This window comes from Nilaparvata lugens, chromosome 13 (genome assembly GCF_014356525.2).
Source record: "Nilaparvata lugens isolate BPH chromosome 13, ASM1435652v1, whole genome shotgun sequence".
Taxonomy (NCBI): Eukaryota; Metazoa; Arthropoda; class Insecta; order Hemiptera; family Delphacidae; genus Nilaparvata; species Nilaparvata lugens.
Genome location: NC_052516.1, coordinates 23,528,119 through 23,555,651, shown reverse-complemented (window position 1 = coordinate 23,555,651; position 27,533 = coordinate 23,528,119). Strand labels below are relative to the sequence as shown.

Genomic DNA, 27,533 nt, shown 5'->3' with positions numbered 1-27,533 from the left:
AAGTTGCGACATAAATTCCCTATACCATGGAATATCTACTTACGATATTGTTTATCTATGGTAATATCATCATTGTATTCGAAATTTATCAAAATTTGTATTATCTCATTGAGAAAAATAATTGACTTTCTTTATCATTGAATCGAAAATGTATAAAAAATAGTAGCTTTGTATAAAGAGTGTTTGCCTATTTGCTTTTTTCACAGTTCTTCTACGTAGTTCTCGTAGCATCTGCGTTGGTTGTCATGATGATGTCTCCGGTTCTTGCCCTTCCCAAGCCCGGGGAAGTTGCTCCAAGAGGACGCAAATGATTTCTCATTTTTCAAATGTTTGTGTTTGTGTGTTTGATTGAAACAATGTAATAAAGGCGATTGCTACTTGTGAAATTGGAGTTTTTTATTGATCCAACCCAAGTACCACCTGTATTGTCACTTTTGGGAACACATAGAATATATGCCCCACGTTGGTTGTGACATGTTTATGTAGAGCCGTATTTGTCTTACATGTGCCCAGCTGGCAGTAGTCGGTAGAGCAAATGAGATTTGAATATTTTCCATATTTATGCGCGTGCTGAAATGAAAATACCATAGGTTCTTACAAGCTCTTCAAGGAGCTTATAAAGAATTCTGCGATCAATTACTGCAAACTGCTGCCGCTTTATCAATCTGCAATCCTCATCGCTGCTCTGATTGACTCCACAATTATAGATGCTGAATAGGTAGATAAATATAGGGATTCTGAACATTGCACAAGACAATATAGTACCAACTCGCTATCATCTGACAAAGGGGTCAGCAGTGTGAGACAATACCAAGTGTGAACAACGACGGTATTCTAGTTAGAGTTTCTTATACTTTCTATGACTTGTAGAACTGCTTAGGCTTGAATCTATGATCCTGTGTTTCAGTCAATTTGACTTCAGTAATTAGGTTGAACCATTCAAATAAATCTTGAGAACGTAATATTTCTGAAGATTTAATGATTAATACTGTATATCGCTGATTTGTTCAATTCATTCGGTGAAGAATATAGTTGATTGATAATTTTATTAAATTGTCAATAATGATAAAAAATACTAGTACAAGATTGGTCATGCATGAGGACAGGATTATAAATGGAAGGGTACACCATTCAACAAATAAAACATATAATTACATATGGAATCCATGAGCAAGAATAGAACATGAAACAACAAATATAAAAACAATATGAGAAAGTATGCGAGGAGAAATATCACGAATGGCTCAATTGGAACTCTTATGCTTTTTAATATCAATAAATAGTTCTTTTAATTTTCCTATCAGCATATATTATAGATTTATATGGCTCGCTATTTATATTGACTTGCTTTCGCTCATCGAATAAAGAATTTATAATTCTGTATTCCAACAATATCAAAATTTAAATAATAATTCTCCTGATATAGGTTCGGCCGTCAGTGGAATTTTGATAAAATAACCTACCTTAGGAACTTTGAGCTTCTGATAATTCTTTTTAAAATAATAACGATATTCAAACCAAATCATTTATTCCGCCATTTGAAAAAATATTAAATGAGCACATACAATAAATTAAATAGTGATAGATACTTGAATATTCATTTCTCATCAATGTTCTTAATAAAACTTTTCCCTTACTTATAATTACTTGCGCGAATAAGTTTTAATCAGACTTGATTTTTGAATGTAATATTCGACGAGCTAGCTTTATCAAATTTCTATAGATTTGTTGTACTGAGGGCCCTCAAAAATATTTAACAGCTCACATGCGCCGATTTGGTCTCAACATTGTGTTCCAAACATTCCCTCCAAATTCCATTGTCAACTGATCTATTGTTGCTGAATAGAAAATTTCACTCTCAACACTAAAACTGCTGCAAGTCTGCTACAGTCGTAAGGAAATGCGTAAAATAGTGAAAATATACATCAAATTTAAGATAATTTGATGCTCTATCAGCTCATAATCAGCACGGATTTTTTCATCAATCGTTCAAAAATTATAAGGCCGAAAAGTTGAAAAAATTGGTGGCAAAAGTGTTTTTTCAAAAAATTTCTCACCATTAAGAGCGGATATCTCAGAAACTGTAAGAGATATGGAAAAAATGTGGAGAACAAAACTTGTTGGCAATTTCGTAAGCTTCAATTTTGCATGGAATATGAATGTCCATAAGATGCATAATTTCCGAGATATATGCGAAAAATGAAAAAATGGTACTTTCAAACCACCCTCAACCCTTTAGTACAGGGGGTAGGGGTGAGGACTTTTGATATGATAATCCTCTTACTATCCTTGAAAGAGCTGTGAGGTTGGAAATTGTGTTTCAAACTTTTCCCTCGATGATATTTCGTTGACTGGACTACTAATCAGCTGATAATGATGTATAGGATAAAGACATTTGAATATTATCGTGCTAAAGTTCTATCGTGACTTAAAAAATGTCATGTTATCTCCCATGCTTCACAATGTATTTGTATAAAGGTGCGTACAGGCTTATGCGCCACGAACATGCGCATTTCACTTCACATTAAGAAGAAGAAGAAGAAGAAGAAGAAGAAGAAGAAAAATAAGAAAAAAGAAGAAGAAGAATAAGAAGAAGAAGAAGGAGAAGAAGAAGAGGAAGAAGAAGGAGAATTTATCAAGAACAGTTTTAATGTGAAAGCTTCCAAGAACCATACCTCCAAAATTGAACATGCAAATTATATAGTCATAGATAGAAATAACGACACTCTAACTGAGGAATGCATCTATTTGAAATGATTTCCATAGTTGACACACTAAGTGTTCATACTTCGATGATTTGAAAGCGACAACATCGACGCCATTTTGTAAGATATGACTCCATTTGGCGAGCTATGTTGCCAGTTTGGTTGACCAATTAGAGTCGAATGTCGAAATTTGATTGGAACGCTTTGATGTCTGAGAGAAAGTGTGTGAGAGAAGAAGAGAGAGAGATAGAGTGAGAAAAAGATCAAGAGCGATAGAGTGAGGTAGAGGGTGAATGAGAGAAAGAGAGAGTGAGAAGAAATGAGAAAGAGAGAGACAGTGTGACAGTGACAGTGAAAGATGGAGTTAGAGTGAATGTAGAGTGAGAAAGATAGAATGAGGTAGTGGGTGCATGAGAGAAGTAGTGAGTGAAAGACAGTGTGAGAGTGAGAGTGAGAGACAGTGAGCGAGAAATATAGAGAGAGATAGAATGAGAAAGATAGTGTGAGGTAGATTGATTGATTGATTGATTGAGTACTTTATTTATGTAGATTACAATATATACTGGCTTATACACTTATATACAATACAGCAAAATTATAGATGAATTTACATAATATAGACTAAGAAAATAATTATTGAACTGTATATGATATGAGAAAGCAATTTGTAATATAATAACTATAGATAATAATTATATTGTTATGCATCTACATAAATTGGCGGAGCTTTGGACATATCAATGTCCATTCTTCGGAAAGAATATTAAAAATATCCTCCCCACTAACTCTCTACCAAAACCCAAAGAGAGAGACAGTGTGAGAGAGACAGTGTGAGAGAGACAGTGAGAGATGAAGATAGAGTAAATGATAGAGTGAGAAAGATAGAAAGAGGTAGAGGTGTGAGAGTGAGAGTGAGAGACAGTGAGCGAGAAATATAGAGAGAGATAGAATGAGAAAGATAGAGTGAGGTAGAGGGGGAGTGAAAGAGGGTGTTTGAGAAAGAGAGAGTGAGAGTGAGAGAGAGTGAGAGCGGCACTCTGAAATTAGTGACAACTCTCAACTTTGTATGCATCATGAACACCTATACTGCATGTGTAATTCATGGGAGGTCGGATCTCTTTGACGTAATAATGTGCAAATTAACACAAGGTGAAAAGTTGATGGGAGAGCGGTGATGATACTATGGTTTTGAGAATTCATTGTTTTTGTACTGGTACCCAAATTGACTCATGACTTTGAAGTTGGAAAGTATTGAGTCACGGTAGCGTGATTCGAAGTCTTATAGACTCATGGATTCACTTGTCTCTTCGACAGGATAGTATGCAAATTATTACTAACAAGTTTAAATTTTTTGAAATTATTTCTAGTATGGTTTTGTGAGTTATGGTCCGGGCGCAAATGTCATGAATAATAACCACTCAGTGGTAATTTTCGAGTAACAGCCATGGAAGATGACTTATTTTCTTCGTTAGGTCTAGCATAATCAGGATCGTGATGATGATAAGTCGAAATCACTGGCAAACACCTCTGAAACAAGATGACCGCCAAAATGTTCAGGGTTCTGCTATATCGCTTGTATCCCAATAACCGTTCAAGATATTGAACCGTTTTTTCAGTTTGTCCACATATAAAGGATGAAAAGTGAAATATTGTCCCCGAAAAATGTATGTTTCAAGTTTTTGAAGTTGAATAAATAATGGGAAGAGTGGTTGAAATGAGATGATTCCCTCGAACATCATTGTTTGGTTAATTCTAAACACTTTGGTGATAAAAATAATCCGATATCTCTCACAATAACTGATAACAAGCGATAAAAAAATTCCTGTCAATAATGACCGCCATCTTGTATTTTTCGATGATGTCGGATAATTTCGTTGTTTCCATCATCGATATTCTTATTCTTCTTGTTGTAACGAAGAGATTGAGACCATTTGAAACTCTCTATCTTCAAGTAGTCCTGAAAAAATCGATTTTATAGTTCTAGCTTGTTACCTCATGCGTATGGAAAAACACACCAGAAATCATGCAGGGTTTTCTTTGGAGGGCGCTGAAGAACTCATTTTTTGACGTACAGCGCACAAAGATATATCGTTTCAAAGTTGAAGAAACGCTCTGAATTTCATATATATATATATATATATATATATATATATATATATATATATATATATATATATATTTATATTACATTTGAGTGTTTCGCGGATGGATATATTATATGTAAAAGAATTAACCGGGTACATCCGTTTGTTTTGACTTACTTGAGTCTGACGTTTCGTCGCCATCGCAGACGACATCTTCTGAGGGTGGCGTCGAAATCCACACTGAGTCCTAGGTATTCTTTCGGGGTCGAAGAGCATACCTCCTACCCCCTCCCTCCACTTGCTTGTGCTGGCGCTGTTGGGTGAGTGAAATTCCAGGAATGTTGTCTTGTTTTGGTGACAATGGTGCTGTAGCGGGTTTCATTGTACCAGGTACTGGGCGTTTGGTATTCAAAATTAACTTCCATAAGGGAGACACGTTGAGGCTGTCGTCTCTTTTATTTAGAGAGCCTTGCTTTTCGATTTCCAACGCCTCTCTCACAATCCTGACTTGAAAATTTCGAATGCTGGCTATTTGTTTGGAATTCACGAAATTTATTGAATGACCAGTATTTTTCACATGGTTATATAGGGCTGAGGTTGATTGTTGATTTTTTATGCTTAATTTGTCATTCAATTATTTTGGTCATTCAATAAATTTCGTGAATTCCAAACAAATAGCCAGCATTCGAAATTTTCAAGTCAGGATTGTGAGAGAGGCGTTGGAAATCGAAAAGCAAGGCTCTCTAAATAAAAGAGACGACAGCCTCAACGTGTCTCCCTTATGGAAGTTAATTTTGAATACCAAACGCCCAGTACCTGGTACAATGAAACCCGCTACAGCACCATTGTCACCAAAACAAGACAACATTCCTGGAATTTCACTCACCCAACAGCGCCAGCACAAGCAAGTGGAGGGAGGGGGTAGGAGGTATGCTCTTCGACCCCGAAAGAATACCTAGGACTCAGTGTGGATTTCGACGCCACCCTCAGAAGATGTCGTCTGCGATGGCGACGAAACGTCAGACTCAAGTAAGTCAAAACAAACGGATGTACCCGGTTAATTCTTTTACATATAATATATATATATATATATATATATATATAATATATATATATATATAAAATTCCTCTGTAACTCTTGCACAAAAAATGTTATAATGAAAAGAATTTGAACAAATTTAGAAAAAAAAACAGTTTTTTTGGGCTTTTGAAGGTTATAACTAGAAAAATATGCGTTTTAGAGGAAAATTTCATAGAACAAAAATTGCAGGGGAAGATTAAAAAAATATTTTCGTCTAAAAAACGTTCGAATCTTGAACGGTTATTGAAATACAAGCGATATAGCAAAATCCTGGAAATTTTTGTGGCCATTTTGTTTCAGAGAAGTTTGCCAGTGATTTTGACTTATCATCATCATTATCCTGATTATTCTCAAAGAGAAATAGTGAATATTTTTCCATGCTATTATGGTCTCATGTGTATGGAACAATATAGTGTGAAGCAGTGAAATATATATTTCCTCTCCACTTGTTGCTACAGATGAATAATTATCACAGTTCCAGAATTGGGCAATGAGAGACTCTAGGAATAATTTTGTAATAATAACAACAAAAACTTAGAGTTGATCCCTCACAGTTTGGATCTGAAATGGTAGAATCACAATCAGAGCAGGTGACTCAGGCAAAAAGAGCTATGATTCTCTGAATGAACAGTTCCAGGGTTTTGAACAGTTACCACTAAACTCTATCACACGGAATATCTTCTACACCTTCAATTTCATCTTTTCTTGAATGTTGTTATTGTACTCCTTATTTCTCTTTCACTTCTTCGCAAGCCACTTCTCCTTCCACCATCTTCCTCACAAGCCACAGGATCCTTCACCGCTTCTTCATTCTTCTCCTCCTTTTCCACTTCCTCCTCCTCTCAACACTCCCTATTCTATCACCCCTCCTCTTACTCCTATACTCCCGTGAACCGCTTCTTTCCAATCAAATTTAAATTTTATCACCTCCTCATGGAGCTCGTCCATTCTACCACCCCTTTTTTCGAATTATCTTCCATGTCTTCCTCAACTTTTAATTTTTATTGTTTTTCTCCATTCTCTCCTGTCTTCTTCTCAATCCGTCTCCTACTCCTCCTCACCCTTCTCCTCTTCCTCCTTCTCTTTCTCATCTTACTTTTTCTTCATTTTACTTTGTTTTCTTTCTCATCATCGATTTCTTCTTCTCCTTTCCTCCTTTTTCTCCTTTCCCCTTCTCACACTTTGTATTCTTCATCTTCTCTCTTCTCCTTCTCCTCTCCTTCACCCTTTTTTCTTCTACCTCTCCTCCTTTATCATAATCTCCTTCTGCTTCTCCATGGACTTCATTTTTCTCTCCTTTTTTTCTTATCATTGTCTCCCTCCTCTGTTCCTCTCTCTTTTTCTCCCTCTTCATCACCTTCTACCTTATCTACATTATATTCTTCATCACCTTCTCCTTCATCCTTTTATACAGTATTTCTCTTTCTCTCCTTCTTCTTCCTTTACTCATCTTCTTCATCCCCTCTCTCTGCTTTTGTTTCTCCTCTCCTCACCATTTTTCTCGTATTCTCTTCTTCTCCTCTTGATGTTCTTCTTCTCCTCCTTTTTCTCCTTCTCCTCCTCCTCCTCCTCCTCCTCCTCCTTCTTCATCTTCATCTTCTTCTCTCGTCTTCTCATCATCATCATCTTCTTCTTCTTTTCTTCTTCTTCTTCTCCTTCTTCTTCTTCTCCTTCTTCTTCTCCTTCTTCTACTTCTTCTTCCTCTCCTTCTTCTTCTCCTTCTTCTCACCTTCTTCTTCTTTTTCTTCTACTTCTTCTTCTTTTGTTTCTTTTCCCTCTTTATCTTCCTCTTCTTCTTCTTCTTCTTCATCTTCCTCCTCTTCTTCTTCTTCTTTTTCTTGTTCTTGTTCTTCTTCATCTTCTACATCTTTTTCTCCTCCCTCTTCTTCTTCTTCTTCTTCTTCTTCATTATTCACAACTTCTTCTATTATTTTCTTCTTGCGCTTTCTCATAATTTCCCTCATTTCCCACTCCCTCCTTCATCATATTCTCTTCCTCTTCTTCTACTTCTTCTTCTACAAAGTTAGCCATAGCAGTACAGCACACCCACTCTATCAACCGAAATCGCTTCGTTGGCGGTCTTTGCTAGGTGGTAAAAACAGGCCCTGACCCTCCCCCTACATCCACCTCCAACACCCTTTCCCCTCTAACCGGACCAGCCCCCGTTTTTGTGCCCTCAGGGTCCGTCGGCACCCGGGCACGACCCTAATTTTGTCACCCAAATTGGGCAAAATTAATTACGGACTTTGGTGGTGGACGTTTTTGGGAACATCGGTAGAGGGGTGAAGGGGTGTCTCCCTCCCCTGTACCCCAGGTTGGAGGAAAAAGGGTTAACTACCCCCTTTTACTGAAGGTGAGAGGGTAAGTACCCCCTGTAGGCTTCACAAAATAAACGATGCCACTTTCAGAGACATACTGCCTATGGCAAAGTGTCAATTCCCAGGGGTGAATTCGATTTTTGAGCATATGTGACAAGGTGAGAAACAGGGGCATGATGGTATAAGTAGATGAAATAAACTCAGTTCCAAAACTTTCTTAAAACCAAACATCATTATAATAAATTAAATCAGTAATCATTACATAAAAATATGAACATCCATCTCTTTTCTGTATAGGGCTACTTGTAATATAAATAGAGAGAAAAATAAAAAATCTCAGTACCCTTTTTGAATTATTTAATCACAACATGTTTCAACATGACTTGAAAATGGCATCAATGTTGAAACATGCTATGATTAAATAATTCAAAAAGGTTACTGAGATATTTTTATTTTTCTTTCTATATGAACATCCATATGAAGAGCTGTTCTCTTTGGTGAACGTGACATTTTCGAGCTCAAAATTTATGTGTATTTAAAGAACAACTTTGTGAATTTTAAGTTTATTACATGTTTTTAGGAAAGTTTCATTATCAATCTATCTAAATTTGAAATTGTTTGTTCCATTCTGATTTGTAATTACAGATTAATGATTTGGTGTAGAAATTGGATTGACATAACCTTCATAATACTGTATTTGGCCAATTTGAGACAAAATTAGGAAATTGAAGAAGTTATGGGCAATAGCCGGTTTTTTTCCGACTATTGTATTGTTATCTTCTACCAATAAATGAATAAGAGAAGCCACACATCTTCTTCATTCATAGAAATTCCTCATTTTAAACTTCAAAAAATAAAAACTCAGGTAGTAAAAGTGTACATTTACAGTGAGAAAACCTGAAGAAGCCAATATTATATCTTATAAACTTCAGTGTGAATTTGGGTTGACATTGGTTAATATTGCAAGGCAAAACATCCTAAAGGATCTCTCGTCTGATAAGAACCATAAGAATGATTGAATAAAATTCATGAAATTATCATAAATTAAAACGTTTATAGTATCATCCATCCCATCATCATAACTCAGTTTGACATATTTCTAGAAACTTGCCTTTGTGAATAAATGAAAGAGTAACTGCTATGAAAATGGTGGGTCGATTATAGTAATGAAATACACAGTACTCATTGAAAAGAATATAAGTCGACTGTAATTATATATCGAATATCATTCCAATAGAATACTAGTACGAGTATATTTTTATTATTATAATCTAGTACTTGAAAATCTCTCATGTGGAATATTATATGATTGAATAATGGTATTGTATATTATTTTGTCTTAAAAGCTATGAAAACAAAGAGTTGAATTGAATAAATCGTGTTCATTGATTGCTAGAGAAATCTGTTATTGATGAACTATTGCTATCTAGAACCAAAGCGTAGCCAGAACGTTGGAAACGCTTACATTTATTAACGTTAAATAAGTTTTGAAAATTCACAGATGTAAATAAATAAATAGTAGAATATTAATAATAGTGGAATAATAGTAATATATGTGATTTTGGACAGTTTCTTAGTCTTTTTATTCAATATAAATTATAGTAGATTGTTTATGGAATTTTTTGGATGGTAGCTTTCAACAAATTCCCTCCTTACATTTCACCCTGTTGTCAATATCAGCGATAGTCTAGCCAATGTCTCCTGGATGGTTTTCAGTGTTAAATAGAGATCACGTTCAATATTCATTTATTTATTAATTGTTATTTATTCATTTATTCGTTCAAAATTTATTTATTCAATCATTGATGAATTCCGCCCCCATATGAATAATTATTATTCCATTCAATTTCTGGGAACCCAGATTGAATTCTCTCATTTGAAAGAGCTTTACTCCTACATCACTATGTAGGTGTAGAACTGAATCACTATTTTCATTAATTCCCTGAAAGGAATATCTCTCATCACTTCTCTTATTGAAGATTTGTTCTCAATATATTTCCTGCACAATCTAATTCCATTATCTTTCTTTTACAGGTAATACACACCGACCTTCCATGATGTACCAAACACTGTGAGTAAAATTTGAATTTAACTGATTGGTTCCAACTCACTCCTACTATCCTATCAATGAATATATGATGTATATAATAATATCAAATATATAATACATTCTCATGGATATAATATAATATTATGGACTCATGTATATAATAATACGTATATTGAGAATATGAGTATCTCCATAGTGAGGTCCACGTTATAATGGCAGAGTTTGATTAGCAATGGTATATCTATACTTGTCTATCATTCAATAGAGCGGATAGCGCTATCTCTATCTCACTTTGCTCTGTTGCCAGATCGTCTTTTAACAAAGTAGAATTGATGATTAAATAACAGAATTTTCCATCTTAGTTATGAAAATCTATTTTGAAATTATTGAAAATAGTTATTTGTGCAACTAGTGCGCAAAGTGACAGTTTTCTGCACCGAAAGAAACGTTTACGCCCGTGCCGTAGGCGAGGGCGGAATGGTTTCTTGAGTGCAGCAGAGGAACTTTGCGCACGTATTTCACATATTTTTCCTACAGTTACCATTGAATATGAAAAGTGGGTAATTATGGTTGAAATTGCCTGAAATCCATCAAATGTTTGTGTTTGTGATGCTGTTATTAATAAAAACCTCAATTTATTTTAAATAGAATGTAGTATGTTGTGTGTTTGAATGGTGTGGTGGGGGGGGCGGCTGTCATCCACTGTGCCTGTCCACTACCTCAAGACTCTTATAACGTGCTAGACCCACAGTCACAGTTACCAACTTAATTTTGATTTTTCTGCACTGGTGCTCCATAATAACCTACTAGCTATTTTGCGTTGTCATGCTGCAAATCTGGAGTACTCACTTTGCGCACTAGTGCGGAAAAGTGATTCTTTGTGGCCTGCAATCAGTGCAGAAATGGTCACTTTTCAGGGTATCTGTAGGAAAATATAATTTCTCGATAAACCTTTATCAGCTACCGTCTATAGAAGCCATTGACAAGACAGAGGATCGGCAACGTTGTTCTGTGCCCCTATTAATAACAGAAACTGCCTATTTAAAGGAATATGCTTTTTTCTCTTTATGTCGGATATTAAAAATTATTTAAATAAAACTCAAATATTGATACTGTAATTGAATGTGGTGGACCTACTAGGCATCATATCCATCTGGTATTTCTAGTTGAAGAAATTTGAATCAGGTTTGTATGTTCCCCTTTCTGGGGTTAATAGGTCTATAGTGAGGTCCACGTTATAATGGCAATGTTTGATTTGCAATGGTATTGCTATCCTTGTCTAACATTCAACATAGCGGATAGCGCTATCTCTTTCTCACTTTGTTCTGTTGCCAGATCGTCTTCTATCAATGTAGAATTGATGATTAACAAAATATTATTCCATCTTAATTTTGAAAATTCATCATGAAATTATTGCAAAATATAATCTCTTGCTTAATAAAATATAATTGATCATTTTTAACGAGAATGAACAGTTCATATTTCAATGAACCTACATGTATATCAGCGACCGTCTATAGAATACATTGACAAGACTGACGATCAGCAACGTTGTTCTCCTAACTTTCTCTACTGCCATTATAACGTGGACCTCACTATAGTAATTATCATGCTCAACCAGGAACTTTCAGTTTCAAATAGAAAGGATAAGATTTTGTCAAAACCACTGGATTATTGAAAAAATTGAGTAACTAGTTCCGGTTGTCACAACATGAGAATTACAGCACCAAAATTACAATCTTGCAGTGTGAGTGAAGTCCCACGATTGGCCAGTAGCTGTCGACCAATAGAGGCTTAGCTCTACTGCCATTGGCTGAGACAAGGCACTCCCCAGTATTTCAAATATGGTCATGAAAACTGACAGACGACAATCAACATAAAAGAAACTTAGAAGCTCACAAAACCAAATAATAGATAATGATTATGATTGCGAATGGAGGAATATACTATGTGAGAACCAGAAAACACGAAAATACATTAAAATATTTCAAAAAATAGAAGTATGAGAATTGTAGAAATAATGACAGGGATATCTAAAATAATTATAATAAAGGAAAGAATATTGTTTCTTACACATACGGAATAGAAAATTAATGAATGACGCATGATCACGTCAGAACTACTATACTGATCAACTTGAAATTTCTTGTAAAGGTCCATTTTGAATTATTCAAGATTCGAGAGAATGAGGTTTTTATTTTGTCAAGTTTTCGGTTTGCCTTGAGAACAATAAGTTACCTGCTAGTCTATAATATAGCCTAATGAAGGAAATAATTGGCCTATACACGTACTAGCCGTCAGGCTCGCTTCGCTCGCCATATCCGTCTAGCAAGGGGGCTCCGCCCCCTGGACCCCCGACTGGATCGTTCAAGAATGAGATTAGCAGGCTCGCTTCGCTTGCCTGCATTTTTATCATGTTAGGACAATCCAATCGGGGGTCCAGACTAAACGTCTGGCTAAACGGATATGGTAAGCGAAGCGAGCCTGACGGCTAGTAATATAATATTCCCAGGATTGAAGTAGCAGTGCCCAATCAATTTTTCCACGATAAATGCTTTTGAATCTTCAACTTGGTGCCAACCTAACAAAGTCAACTCAACTTAATGCCAACCTGACAAAATTATTAATTTAGTTGCCAGTTAACAACTGTTTCGAAGAGGTACTCTATCTAGATTATAGTTCTATAGTAACATATGTATGGAAATTTCAATTATAATTGAGAGATTGGGAGAAGAAGAATATACATGATAAAAAAAAACTTTAAAAATAACCCTTAAGGTGCGTACAGACTGTCGCTCTGCTCCGCAACCGAACGTCACTCCAGCAGAGCGATTGATGATCGACCGGCGAGCAACAGTGTTTCGACCGGGGAACGCGAGAAGATCTAACATCTTCCGTAACGTTCATGATGGGTGCGTGGGCGGTGCGACTGTGGTTCGATGGTGGTAAGAAGGGCGGTACGAGGGCGGTACGAGGGCGGTACGAGGGCGGTACGAGGGAGGAGCGTGCTCGGTGCGGGTTGGAAGCACGAATATGTGTACGCAGCTTTAGGGTTAAAACATTGACAAAAGATTTCTTAGTGCGCCTCTAAAGGGCCAACTGAACATACCTACCAAATTTGAACGTTTTTGGTCCGGTAGATTTTTAGTTATGCGAGTGAGTGAGTGAGTGAGTCAGTCAGTCAGTCAGTCAGTCAGTGAGTGCCATTTCGCTTTTATATAGATTGATTGAGTATTGATTGAGTACTTTATTTATGTAGATTACAATATATACTGGCTTATACACTTATATACAATAGCTTACAATACAGCAAAATCATAGATGAATTCACATAATATAGACTGAGAAAATAAATTATTGAACTGTATATGATATGAAAAAGCAATTTGTGATATAATAACCATAGATAATAATCATATTGTTATGCATCTACATAAATTGGCGGAGCTTTGGACATATCAATGTCCATTCTTCGGAAGGAATATTAAAAATATCCTTCTCACTAACTCTCTACCAAAAGAGAGAGATTGATTGATTGATTGAGTACTTTATTTATGTAGATTACAATATATACTGGATTATACACTTATATACAATAGCTTACAATACAGCAAAATTATAGATGAATTTACATAATATAGACTAAGAAAATAACTATTGAACTGTATATGATATGAAAAAGCAATTTGTAATATAATAACTATCGATAATAATCATATTGTTATGCATCTACATAAATTGGCGGAGCTTTGGACATATCAATGTCCATTCTTTGGGAAGAATATTAAAAATATCCTCCCCACTAACTCTCTACCAAAACGTTAATTTCGTTATTCAAACTAAGGATTTATTTATTAATGGAAGTATTGTAAAAGTTTTATTCAATATGAATATTGAAGAGAAAAAAAACAGAAAATTGATAAAGTAAAATAATTATATAGGTAGAAAAGATCAAATAATTGATTAATAAAATGAAGTAGGCTGAAAGTAGATGGGATAGGAAATGCATGAATGACGCATCATCACGTCTCAACTACTCAGCTGATCAACTTGAAATTTTGCATATAGATTCTCAATTTACCAAGGATTGTTACAGGCCCATTCTGATTTTCTCAAGATTCCAGTAGGTAGGTCAAGTTTTTAGTTTGTCAAGTTTAGAATTGAAGCCCTACAGAGCGGTGCTTTTAGATACAAGTTTGTTATTTCTGTCCTTCTTCAAAATTATTTCTCTCATTCATGTGAATCTTTTCTATTTGAGTGATAATAATGTGAAATATTTGTTGCTTTTGAAGAGTCTTGATTTAAAAATCTACTTTGTGAACATATATTTGAGGACAGAGAATTTTGTGAAGAATTAAAAGACTTAACCTATTTTGTACTATGTTCAACCCTATCTCAATTTGGGAGAGGAATAGGTTACCTTTTTTGAAATAGCACAAGTTCACCTTATTTTCTCTCTCCCTATCATTGACTTCAAAAAAACATCTTTTGGAACAAATGACTGAAACTGTCTGGCCCTAGAACGATCACATGACAACCATCCCCCACCCATCCCACAAATACAAACTTTTAAACTTGTTATAGAATGAATTGTATATATATTATATAAACTCATGTTATTTTGATTATCCACTGCTACTGCTGTATATTACTTAAAGTTGATTACCCTGATCTACTTTCAGCCTACTTCATTTTATTAATCAATAATTTTATCTTATTTACCTATATAATGATTTTACTCTATCAATTTTTTGTTTTTTTCTCTTAAATACTTATATTAATAAAAACTTCTACAATATTTCCATTAATAAATAAATCCTTAGTTTAATTAATTAAATTAACGTTTTGGTAGAGAGTTAGTGGGGAGGATATTTTTAATATTCTTTCCGAAGAATGGACATTGATATATCCAAAGCTCCGCCAATTTATGTAGATGCATAACAATATAATATCTATAGTTATTATATTACAAATTACTTTTTCATATCATGTACAGTTCAATAATTATTTTCTTAGTCTATATTATGTAAATTCATCTATAATTTTGCTGTATTGTAAGCTATTGTATATAAGTGTATAAGCCAGTATATATTGTAATCTAGTACTCAAAATAAAGTACTCAATCAATCAATCAATCAATCAATCAATCAATCAATCGATCAATCAATCAATCCCTATCATTCTGATGATGTACCCATTGTATGAATGAAGAGCACGGGTTTCTTACTAGTTAATAATAACTGTGACATTGAGAATCCCAGGGTCAGTTCACACTCCACAGCTCCCAGATCTAAGATCTAGTTCCCAGATCTATTCCATTAGATCTAGTCGCTGTACATCCAATCAGTGGGAACTACATCTAAGGAAGTCTCTCGATGCCTGTAGTGTTATATATGCACTATACCTATGTAAGGCATCTGACATATATTGAGTCAGAGTACATCAATTAATTAGGGATTCAAGATAGTGAAAGCGACATATAATAGTAAATCACATTGTAACCGACGGTTTCTGACAGTTGCGTCATGTCAAGGGAAGAGAGAGAGAAAGCGAGAGAGAGAGAGAGAGTGTGATTGTGTCAGAGAGAAAGAGAGAGTGAGTAAGAAAGAAGGTGTGAGTGTGGTAGATACAGATAGAGTGAGAGAGGCTGTCACAGGACTTGAGAGAGAGTGAAAGGGAATGTGAGTGAGAGAATGGTGAGAGAGGGTGTGAGAGAAGAGAGAAAGAGGGTGGTAGAGTAAGAGAAAGACATTGAGTGGATAAACAATCATTGTAGAGAGTGATAAACTGATAATAATTATTGGTGTGGAGACAAAGTAATTGAGCAGACAGATCAAAGATAAAATTGGAAGTGTGAAAAGTATTATTCGACCATTTTTGTTTCATTTTCTATGTTGTTCTATGTATGTTCCAATTGTATCTATATTGAAGTCCACGTTATAATGGCAGTGTTTGATTAGCAATAGTATTGCAATCCTTGTTTATCATTCAACAAAACGGATAGCGCTATCTCTCTCTCACTTTTTTCTGTTGCCAGATCGTCTTTTAACAATGTAAAATTGATAATTATTAACAAAATATTTCATCTTTTTTAAGTAAATTCAATATGAGATTATTGAAAAATGTTATTTCTTACTCAATCAAATATAATATTGATTATTTTAAACGAGAATGAACAGCTATTATTATATCAATGAACCTGTATCTGATGACACCGTCTATAGAAGGCATTAACAAGACAGAGGTTCGGCAACGTTTTTCTTCTATCTTTCTCCACTGCCATTATAACGTGGACCTCACTAGAGGCCGTGTACTGCATCTGATCAAATCATCATTGCTTCCTCTGAAGCCTTTGATTCATTGGAATCTTACAAAGAATCATACCTACCTGTATCAGCTACCGTCTATAGAAGGCATTGACAAGTCAGAGGTTCGGCAACGTTTTTCTCCTATCTTTCTCCAATGTCATTGTAACGTGGACCTCACTATAGACTGTGAACAATATCCACTGCATCTGATAGAATCATCATTGCTTCCTCTGAAGCCTTTCATTCCTTGGAATCTTCCAAAGAGTCATACCTGACTATCTGCTAATCGTCAGAGATGTTCAAGGTTGTGTAAAGTCGAGGAAACCTTAAGTTCCAGTAGTTTTGCAAAAATCCAAATATATTATGAGGAGTATTGTGGTAATGGGTGGAGCACTGACATGGATGAGGTTATTCAAAAAATCAATGTTAAACAAAATCTGGCTTTATATTAACACACTGACTATCAGTAGTTCTTGAAAAAACACTATCACTCAAAATTTTGAAATAAGTAGAAATGTCTGGGGTGGGGCACATGAATGCACCCCATTCTCTTTCATCCGCCATTTGATGGTAGGGTGAGTAATTGAAAGGTTTTTGGCAATAGCCTGTCTTTTCTTCTCTGATCTATATTATATAAAAGCGAAATGGCACTCACTGACTGACTGACTGACTGACTGACTGACTGACTGACTCACTCACTCACACACTCACTCGCAGAACTAAAAATCTACCAGACCAAAAACGTTCAAATTTGGTAGGTATGTTCAGTTGGCCCTTTAGAGGCGCACTAAGAAATCTTTTGGCAATATTTTAACTCCAAGGGTGGTTTTTAAGGGTTTAAAGTTCGTCTTTTAGCATGTATATTCTTCTTATTCCAATCTCTTGATTATAATTGAAAAATGTCCATACCATATGTTAATATAGAACTATAATCTAGAGAGAGTACCGTACCTCTTCGAAACAGTTGTTAACTGGTAACTAAATTGATAATTTTGTCAGGTTGGCATTAAGTTGAGTTGACTTTGTTAGATTGGCACCAAGTTGAAGATTGAAATGCATTTATCGCGGAAAAAATTATTGGGCACTGCTACTTCAATCAGAGCTATTCCTGGGAATATTATATTACTAGCCGTCAGGCTCGCTTCGCTTGTCATATCCGTTTAGCCAGACGTTTAGTCTGGACCCCCGACTGGATCGTCCAAACATATGATAAGAATCCAGGCGAGCGAAGCGAGCCTGCGTATCTCAATCTTGGACGATCCAGTCGGGGGTCCAGGGGGCTCCGCTCCCTGGCCAGATGGATATAGCGAGCGAAGCGAGCCTGACGGCTAGCTATTGTATAGTTTGCTTTATCCAAAAAATTATTAATATAAACACACTGAATATCAGTAGTTTTGAGAAACACTATATATGGGCATAGACTATGTAAACAGATGTAAGGTTACAACAAGTAAACAGACTTATTGATTATTGATTCTTCTTTGATCCATACAATAGGTACATAATTGAAATGATAGAGAGAGAAAAAATGAGGTAATTTTGTGTTACTCCTCTCCCAAATTTATATAAGGTTACACATCGGAAATAGATAAAATCTTGTTGTTAACTTCAAAAAATGTTCAGACTTAATGATTATTTTTAGACTAAGTTTAGATTTGTGTTATAGGGTGAACCACAACTAAACAACTAACATGAATGAGATTCAACAAATGAAGGTCGAACAAAAACTTCACAAAATTTTCAGTGCCCCACCCCAGACATTTCTACATATTTCAGAAATTTGAGTGATTGTGTTTTATAAAACCACTGGTTGTAATTATATTCATATTGATTAAGTTATTGTTCGACCTCTATTTGGTTATTTTTCCAAAACTACTGATGGTCAGTGTGTTATTGATGTGTCTGTTTGACGTTATTTTTAGACTAAGTTTAGATCTGTGGTATGGGATGAACTAACTACTAACATTAATGAGGTACAACAAATCACAAAAACTTCACGAAATTTTCAGTCCTTAATTACTCTTAGACTAAGTTTAGATCTGTGGTATGGGGTGAACTACTACAAACATGAATGAGGTTTAACAAATCAAGGTCAAACAAAAACTGGTTTAATATTAACACACTGACCATCAGTAGTTTTGGAAAAATTAACAAATAAAGGTCAAACAAAAACTTCACAAAATTTTCAGTCCTTAATTATTCTTAGACTAAGTTTAGATCTGTGGTATGGGGTGAACTACTACTAACATGAATGAGGTTCAACAAATCAAGGTCAAACAAAAACTGGTTTAATATTAACACACTGACCATCAGTAGTTTTGAAAAAATTAACACATAAAGGTCAAACAATAACTTTCTCAATATGAATACAATTACTACCAGTGGTTTCATAAAACACTATCACTCAAAATTCGTAAATGAGTAGAAATTTCTGGGGTGGGGCAATTGAATGCACCCCTTCCTCTTTCATCCGCCATTTAATGGTAGGGTGAGATTGGGATGTGGGGCAATTAAAGTGAGCAGTACACGAGCAATCCACCAGATAGCAGTCTCACCAACCCACCCCCTCTTGCACCCTTCCACCACTCATGAACCCCACACTTCCACCCCATCTGATCAATAATGTCATCTGTAATATTACCAACAGTGAGCTTGCTGTGTCATGCCAAACTACGTGTCATCTAGCTGTCATCCCAGCGATTGTTCCTCTCACACTTTCTCTTTCTCTCAATTTCTGTCTTCCTCTCTCAATTTCTCTTTCTCTCTCCATCACGCCTTCTTTTTCATTATCCTCAAGCCTTCTTTTTCTTGTCTCTATAGTTATCTTCCCAATTTCAACTCTTTTCCTCTCTCTTTGAATTGAACAACTTGCAATCAAGCATTTGCATAAGGCCCCGCACATACACATAGATTTTCGTTCGTACGATATTTTGCAGTCCTTATGAATTCAATCAGATTACAAGAAACTTGTCAAACATAATCTGTTTGAAATCATCTGTTTAATATAATAGAATTTATAGAGACGGCAAAATACCGTACGAACAAACATCGATGTGTGTGCGGGGATTAATTTGAACAATAGATATATTTCTCAGATTTTGAACATCTACGAGTATGGAGATTTTCAAACTCATTTGTTTCATTGAGAAAGTCTAGCAGGTTCCTACTTTTGACATGAGGCTCAAGAGGGTCATCAAATTACCAAGGGTGTGATCACATTGAATGCGTAGAGCTAGATACACATTGATTCGTTGATAATCTATTAGCCATACTGTCTGTAATTTATTGTAAACTGGTATTAAAAGGTTGATGAGCCAATAAGCGAGAATACACTAAAAACTCTATAGCCCGGTTGCACAAAAGCCGGTTGAATTTCAACCGGGATTGATTCCACTAGAACCAATCAGAGGAGGCATTTTTGAAAAGACGGCTTCTCTGATTGGTTCTCGTGGAATTAATCATGGTTAAAACTTAACCGGCCTTTGTGAAACCGGCACCATGGATGGAGAACTTTAATCTGATTTCTTGTTTTCTTAAATTTCTCATTCTTATTTTCTTCTCAAGTTCCATTCATTGGTTGTAGTGTTTTCAATTCTCAATATAATTATCATGTTATTCTGACCTCGATTCTTGAATAGTTGGTTACATTTCTTATTCTCATTTTCTTTTCAAGTTCTATCCATTAGTATTTCAATTCCTAATATGATTCTCCTTTTATTCCGACCTCGACTCTTGAATAGTTGGGTTCTCCACCCACTTAAGGCTCTAATTAATTATATGCGTGTGAAAAGATTGATCCAATAATATTGATGATGACCGTAACCTCACGAAACTGACGCACAACTTTGAGTTTTCCAGGGGTTTTCCGGGTGGAGTGAGGAAAGTATCAAGAGTTTTTCCAGCGATTAATAATTCATCATCGAGACGTTATGTTGGGGGTTCAAGGGAGGATTATTTTGGAATATAGGTCAGAAGAGTTTAATAGTTTTAGGCTGTTGAGTGATTTATGGCCGCTTCTATTATTCCTCATCTTTGAGGTTTCGGGGCTGATCGCTTATTTTGTCTTTGAAAATTGAATCTCCTGATTGATTCAGTGAGATGGGACGATGATGATAGGGTTTGAATAATACTATATTATATAGGTCGTTTCATAAAGGACTCTACAACTTTTGTGATTCATGTAAGGGTTTACCTAACCGTATTTCGAACTCATATTGTCATATTTTATATAAATTCAGAAGAGATTCAGTTCAATGTCAACTTATTCTTCTCTCTTTCGCTTATTTCAACGATATGTGAGATTAAAAAGAGGATGAAGAAGTGAGAAAGTGGTTACATCATTCATATGGCACTTATATAAATCATGAAGAGATCAGGTTGCACGAAAGCCTGTTAAATTTGAATAATTAAATAATTAAGTACCGGAAATTTTGTGAAGTGAACCACCACAAAACCCAACCTATTTCGGACTATGTGTAACCTTATCTAAATTTGGGAAAGGAATAGCACAAGGTTACCTTTTTTTCTCTCCTTATCATCTTTGATGATGTACTTATTGTATGAATCAATAAAGAATTTCAATCATGATTTAATTCCATGAGAACCAATCAGAGAAATGTTTTCTGAGAAAAGGGCGTCTCAGATTGGTTCTTGTTGCATTAACTCGGGAATAAAAGTCAACAGACTTTTCTGCAACCGGGTGACATTGTATCAATGATCTCCAAAATTTTGTCAATCCATGAAAATATTACTTATAAAACAAATACATACTTCCATTATGTGTGTTTTTTGAAGGGAAACACATCAAGATTTCACTATAGATTTGTTTGATTAATCTATTCCCAAAACACTATTATTGCTGGTTGCACAAAAGCCGGTTGAATTTTACTCGTAATAAGTTCCACGACAATGAATCAGAGAAGCCTCCTTTTCTAAAAGTCCATCTGTGATTGGTTCTTGTGGAATTGATCACGATTAAAGTTTAACTGGCTTTTGTGAAACCGGGCCTATGATATATATCAGGACTTACTACCAGAGAAAACTTCTATACTGCTTTATTCTGTGCTACTACATACATACTAGTACTCAGTATTATAGGAGGTTCTGTTATTATGCGTGAAGCAGACGATGAGATTAATCTGCGAATTTATTTTTTTGAAAAAGGAGTCATTCATCCAACAATCTATCTCTCTTCTCTCATCACGTTCCAATCAGAGTCTGTTCTCTATGCTAAATCAATATCAATTTTTCACACGTTAAACGTTCCATTCCATGCTTTTACGGGCTCTGAAATAATTTATAGCCTATTGGAGATCTGTCAGTTATGAGTATCAGCAAGGAAAATTTCAATTTATTCACTCAATGTTAGATGAGGAAAAAGGATAAATTCTGTTTCATTTTTCTCATGTGATGTTATTGATGTCAGGAGTTGATCCATTTTGTATTTTCAAGTGGAAAATTTTTCGTTTGGCTAGGGAAATGTTTAACTATTTCCTCTCTGTGAATTTGGTAGAGTGTTAGTGGAAAGGATATTTTTAATATTATTTCCGAAGAATGGACATTAATATGTCCAAAACTGTAACAATATTATCTATAATTATTCCAAATTGCTTTTTTCATATCATATGCAGTACAATAATTATTTTCTTAGTCTATATTATATACATTCTATTATTATAGTATATCATATATATTGTAAGCTATTGTATATAAGTGTTTAAGCCAGTATATATTGTAATCTACATAAATAAAGTACTCAATCAATCAATCTTCCATCACTCTTCCTCCTACCTCCTTCCTCCCTTCTCATCACTCCCACCTCTCTTTCTTTCTCCTCTCTTTCTCATTCTCTCTCACTCTCTCACTCTCTCTCACTCACTATATCCTTCTCTCTTGATCTCTCTCTCTCAATATTTCATTCTTCATCCCATTCATTCATCCATTTTCCACATCCCATCTCCATTCTACATAATACATATTATTCACCTTCCATCTCAAGATTTTCTGTTCTTTAGTATTCTATATTGTCAATATCACTCAATCAATTTCTAAATTTTTTATTAAATCCCACCCTACAACATTTATTCATTCTACAACGTTTATCTAATTTTAATTATTAATGCAATATTGTATGCACTATTATTTTATATTGCATTCATTCATTCATCCCATAATTCTAAGACTCAAATCAAATAGTTTTTAACTTATTAAGTGGAGTTCCTTATTTGAACATAACTTCGAGTTATAATCCCCAACAGCTCTAATTCATCACAACCCGGTCGTGTGTTAATGAGGAGGATATTTTATATCCTTCTAGGAGAATCGATAATTATTTGTTGAAACACCGCCTATTTATGAAGTTACATCGCATTATTATATTATCGTTATACTAATTACATTCTATATTTATTCTCATTGATTAATTATCTATACTATGTGAAATTCGTTGAATAACTAGCATTATCGTCATTTAATGGTAATTAGTGTATGAGCCAGTGAATATTGTAACATACATGAATAAAGAAATCTAATCTGATCTCACATACGATCTCCCTCTTCCTCTTTCTCTTGACGCTGATTGCAGAAGAGATAAATTTCCTGTTTTAAATCAGAAAGATGGCAATACTGATATTCGAAGCCAATCAACCGTTATTGTTCAGAACTTTTGTGATATGAATTGAATTTGATTTTTTATTTATATTCCATTGTTTAATTCAAAAATCACAATGCTATTCATTGAATAATATGCAGAGATATTATCAGTTGGAAATCAGATAAGTGCTGAATGTATTGGCATTTGACACACTTTTGTTTCTCCTTTTGATCATGAAGTGATTTTTCCTTTCATCACCGATGACGTCAGCATTTTCACCCTCCAATATTGAGTGTGATTGCATAGTAGGAAATAATTGCAAATCCCTTCATATTGGGCCATATGAATAAAGTTGAGCATTTGCTTATACTTCTGAAATATGGAGCATTTGCTTCATTTTCTATGAATAAACGTGAGCAAAACCATTTCTGCTCATGCTCATCAAGAAAATAGTTTGAGCATTTGCCCAAAAGTAAAAGCTTTTGCTCAAAATTGTATGAATAAACTAGAGCATTTGCTCAACTTTTGAAGCAAATGCTTCAAAAAAGGTGAGTCTAGTCTAGAGCAGCTTATTACCATTTGCTCATAGCAAAATGGCTCAACTAATTCGTATGAGGAAGAGGAAAATATATCAGATACGATCACAACCAATAGTTGAGAATTATAAAACTATTTTTAGATTCAACGATGATACATATCATCAATATCCCTACAAAATAATAAATAAAGATAGCTAGCTACCTGTTATAAAGATAGTCATCACAAAATAGGAAATAGGTATTTAAGAAGATGAAAGTGTATACGATCATAAGAAGGTTATTGATATCAAAAGAATATGCTGAAGATTATTATAGAGATGACATTTTTTCACGCTGTTATTTAAAATTCTAAACTCAACTAACCTTAAACTCTATTCATAAATAGAAAACAGAGCAGACGACGCAAATACAAGCGGTGCACCCTATTTGCATATTTAGCACTTCCGTGAGCTATAGAAACAAACTAAGGCTACAAAAGCGAATCAGCTGATGAAAAATCTCTAAAATACGTGAGCATTTGCTCCAGAGTTCAGGAGCATAAGGTAAGAGTAAAAGGTGAAGCTTATTCATATAAAAATGAGCAAATGCTTTTGCTTCTACCTTTTGCTCATGAGCAAAACCTTATGCTCCATGCTCTTGCTCATGAGCATTTGCTATGGTTTTATTCAATGTTCTTTATTTCAAATAGCTCCTCGTGTTTGACATATTAAGGGCCATTTGACAATCAAAACATAAACTGAACTCAATCAGCTGGTGGCTTAAACTAAAAATAAACCACATTGTAAAAAACGAGACTTGATATGGATTTAATCCAGTTCAAAATGAAATTTAGTTTAAACTGTTACTGTGCAAACTGCCCTAAGTGATTTAACGGTAGCCTACTTTTCTTTACTTAGTTAGTTTACTATCTATTAGATTAATTAGAATAAATAATCTATTCATGAATGGATTTTAGTTCAACACAAAACAGATAATAGAAGCAAACGACCCCAAACATCATTCACAGTATTATCCCAACTTCAACAGATTTTGCACCAAGTATTAATGCGGCCGATTGCATCGTTCATCTTTCGGGGGATTTTGCGAGTTTTTGGGCTCCACCCATTGTGTTTACTGGGGACCTGTCAAATTTTCGTTGCTGTTTGGGAGAATAATGAGCCTTCTATGTATTTTGGAATTTCCACACTCTTCTCACTCGGTTCATACCCTCTCTTTCTCACGCTTATTCACTCTTACTCTCTCTCAATCTCTCGCTCTCTCCTGCTCACTCTTACTCTCACACTTATTTTTACTATATGTCACTCTCTCTTACTCTGTCTTACACTCTCTAACTTTCTCTTACTTTCTCCTACTCTCTCTCAATCTCTCACTCTCTCTTTGTCTCTATTACTCTCTCTTATTCTCTCTCACTCTCTTCTATTATCTTCCACTCTCTCTTACACTCTCTTACTTTCTCTAACTTTCTCTCACTTTCTCACACTCTCTTTTGAACTCTCCACTCTCTCTTCGTCTCTATTACTTTTTCTTACTCTCTCTCACTCTCTTTCATTATCTGCCACTCTCTCTTGCTCTGTCTCACACTCTCTTACTTTCTCTTACTTTCTCCTACTCTCTCTTAATCTCTCTCGCTCTCACTTTGTCTCCATTACTTTCTCTTACTCTCTTTCACTCTCTTTTATTATATTTCACTCACTCTTACACTGTCTAATACTCTCTTACTTTCTCCTATTTCCTCTTATTCTCTTTTACTCTCTCCTAATCTTCTCACTCTCTCCCTCTCTCCTAATCTCTCCACTCTCTCCCTCTCTCCCACTCTTTCTTACTCAGTCTTCGTCTCTATCACTCTCTTACTCTCTTCTGTCTTACACTCTCTTACTTTCTCTCACTTTCTCGTACTTCCTCTTATTCTCTTTCACTCTTTCTCAATCTCTATCACTCTCTCTTCCTTTCTCCTACTCACTCTTACTCAGTCTTCGTCTCTATTACTCTCTCTCACTCTCTTCTAATATCTGTCACTCTCTCTTACTCATTCTCACACTCTTAATTTCTCTTACTTCCTTCAACTCACTGTTTTTTCCTCTCTCTTAGCCTACTCTCTCTTACTCTCTCACTCTATTTCACTCTCTTACACTCTCTCTTACTCTCCCCACTCTCATTCTCACTCATTATCTCCTTCTTTCTCTCACCCATTCTCTCTCTCTCCCGCCACCTCCCTCTTTCTGACTCACTCTCTCCTTATCAATCTCAATTTTCTCTCACTCCCTACTCTCTTACTTCTCTCACTCTCTCTTACTCTCTTCTACTCTCTCCTACACTCTTTTACTCTAACCTACTCTCTCATTCTCTTCCACTATATTTAACTCTCTCTCCCTCTTAAACTCTCTCTTTCTCACTCATTATCTCCATCTTTCTTCCACTCTTCCTCTATCTCTCACTGTCTCTTTCTCTCTCGCAACGTGAGATGTATTCAAATAAATATTAAATATCAAATATCTCCCTCATTATCGTTCTTTCCCACTCTCTCACACACTTTCTTTTCATTCTTTCCTCACCATCACTCCTCCTCACACAGTCTCTTCTGAATAGGAAACCCACACTGTCTCTTCTGAAGAGGAAACTCCGAGCGATAATTTTCTTTCGATGGTGTGTCACCAGTTTAGCTTATCGAGGGTTTCGGGGAAGGTCAGGGGTTGATTGTAGGGGAAGCGGAGGGTTTAAGGGGGATGTTTACTGATCCCAGGCCTCTCAACATACACAAATCCCCCCTTCTTTCCGCCCTCATGACCCCCTGAATTTCCCCAATAGATTAAAGCTGTTTGCCAGCCGATTCTGTACCCGTCTACCAAGTTTATTGCGATAGTAATAATTTTGGCCTTGATTTTTGTCGTGACAGTAATTTGGAGGCTTCGATTTTTTTCATGTAGTTCGTCAAACTTTGATGAAATCCAAGGCAAATTGACAGTCAAAGAATCGTTGGAAGGACTTGATTGAATTGATTCTTGAATGTAATTGAATTGTAGGATACGTTGGGATAGATTATCCCCTTATATAGTCCGGAAGCAAATGTACTAGCGTGATCATTTACGGTATACAACATTGGAAAACTATTCTCAACTCTTTTAATATAATGAAATAGTATTTTTCGCACCCAGAGCAGAAAATGAGATTTTTCCGGCTCGAAATCGGTTCTCAAGTCCGAGGCCGTAGGCCGAGGACTAGAAAAGATTGGGAGCCGGAAGAACATTTTTGCCCGTGGTGCGAACGCTATTTTTCGCCACACACAAAAATAAACCATATAAATATATGAGAATAGTTGTGTTAACTAAGCACTTCCGAAAGCAGAAGTGGAAGGTGATAGCTCTAGCAAATCTGAGGTAATCTGAATATCAGGTAATTGTCCAAGTATATTTATCCTTATTATGATTTGTCTAAATAACCTAAAAGATGATGTTCAATTATGTGGGAGGTTGAGTTTGTACTTTTTTATTCTTTCGAATGACAATAAGATGATATTATTATAAATGTTTTGATAATTGAATAACGAACAAAAATAATGAAAAGTTTTTTGATCACCTTTCTTAGTATCATGTTAGCGGCTGGAAAGGGTACTCTTTCCGGCCTAGGCCGTAAAGAAACCTGTTCTGACGTCAGATGAGAGTCGTCTGCAAACAAAGTCTTTCAGATCTACTTAGGGACTGGAAACAGCTGCTTTCTGTGCAGTGTGGCGAAAATACAATGATGATGAATTGATACCGCAGGTAAAAACCTCGAAAACAAGATGATTGCTAAAATTTACAGGCTCGTATTACATCACTTGTACTCTCATTATTAGTTGTATTATCATCCATTCTATGGG

General features: G+C 35.3%; 1 protein-coding gene across 1 annotated transcript in view; it reads left to right on the top strand.

The window, feature by feature from the left end:
• The window catches only part of LOC120354059, a 195,008-nt gene that overhangs the window by 87,352 nt on the left and 80,123 nt on the right, over positions 1 to 27,533 (top strand). The window contains exon 4 of the mRNA XM_039440113.1: positions 10,223 to 10,259. Within this exon, the coding sequence (XP_039296047.1) occupies positions 10,223 to 10,259 (37 nt within the window). The remainder of the gene's footprint in view (positions 1 to 10,222; positions 10,260 to 27,533) is intronic.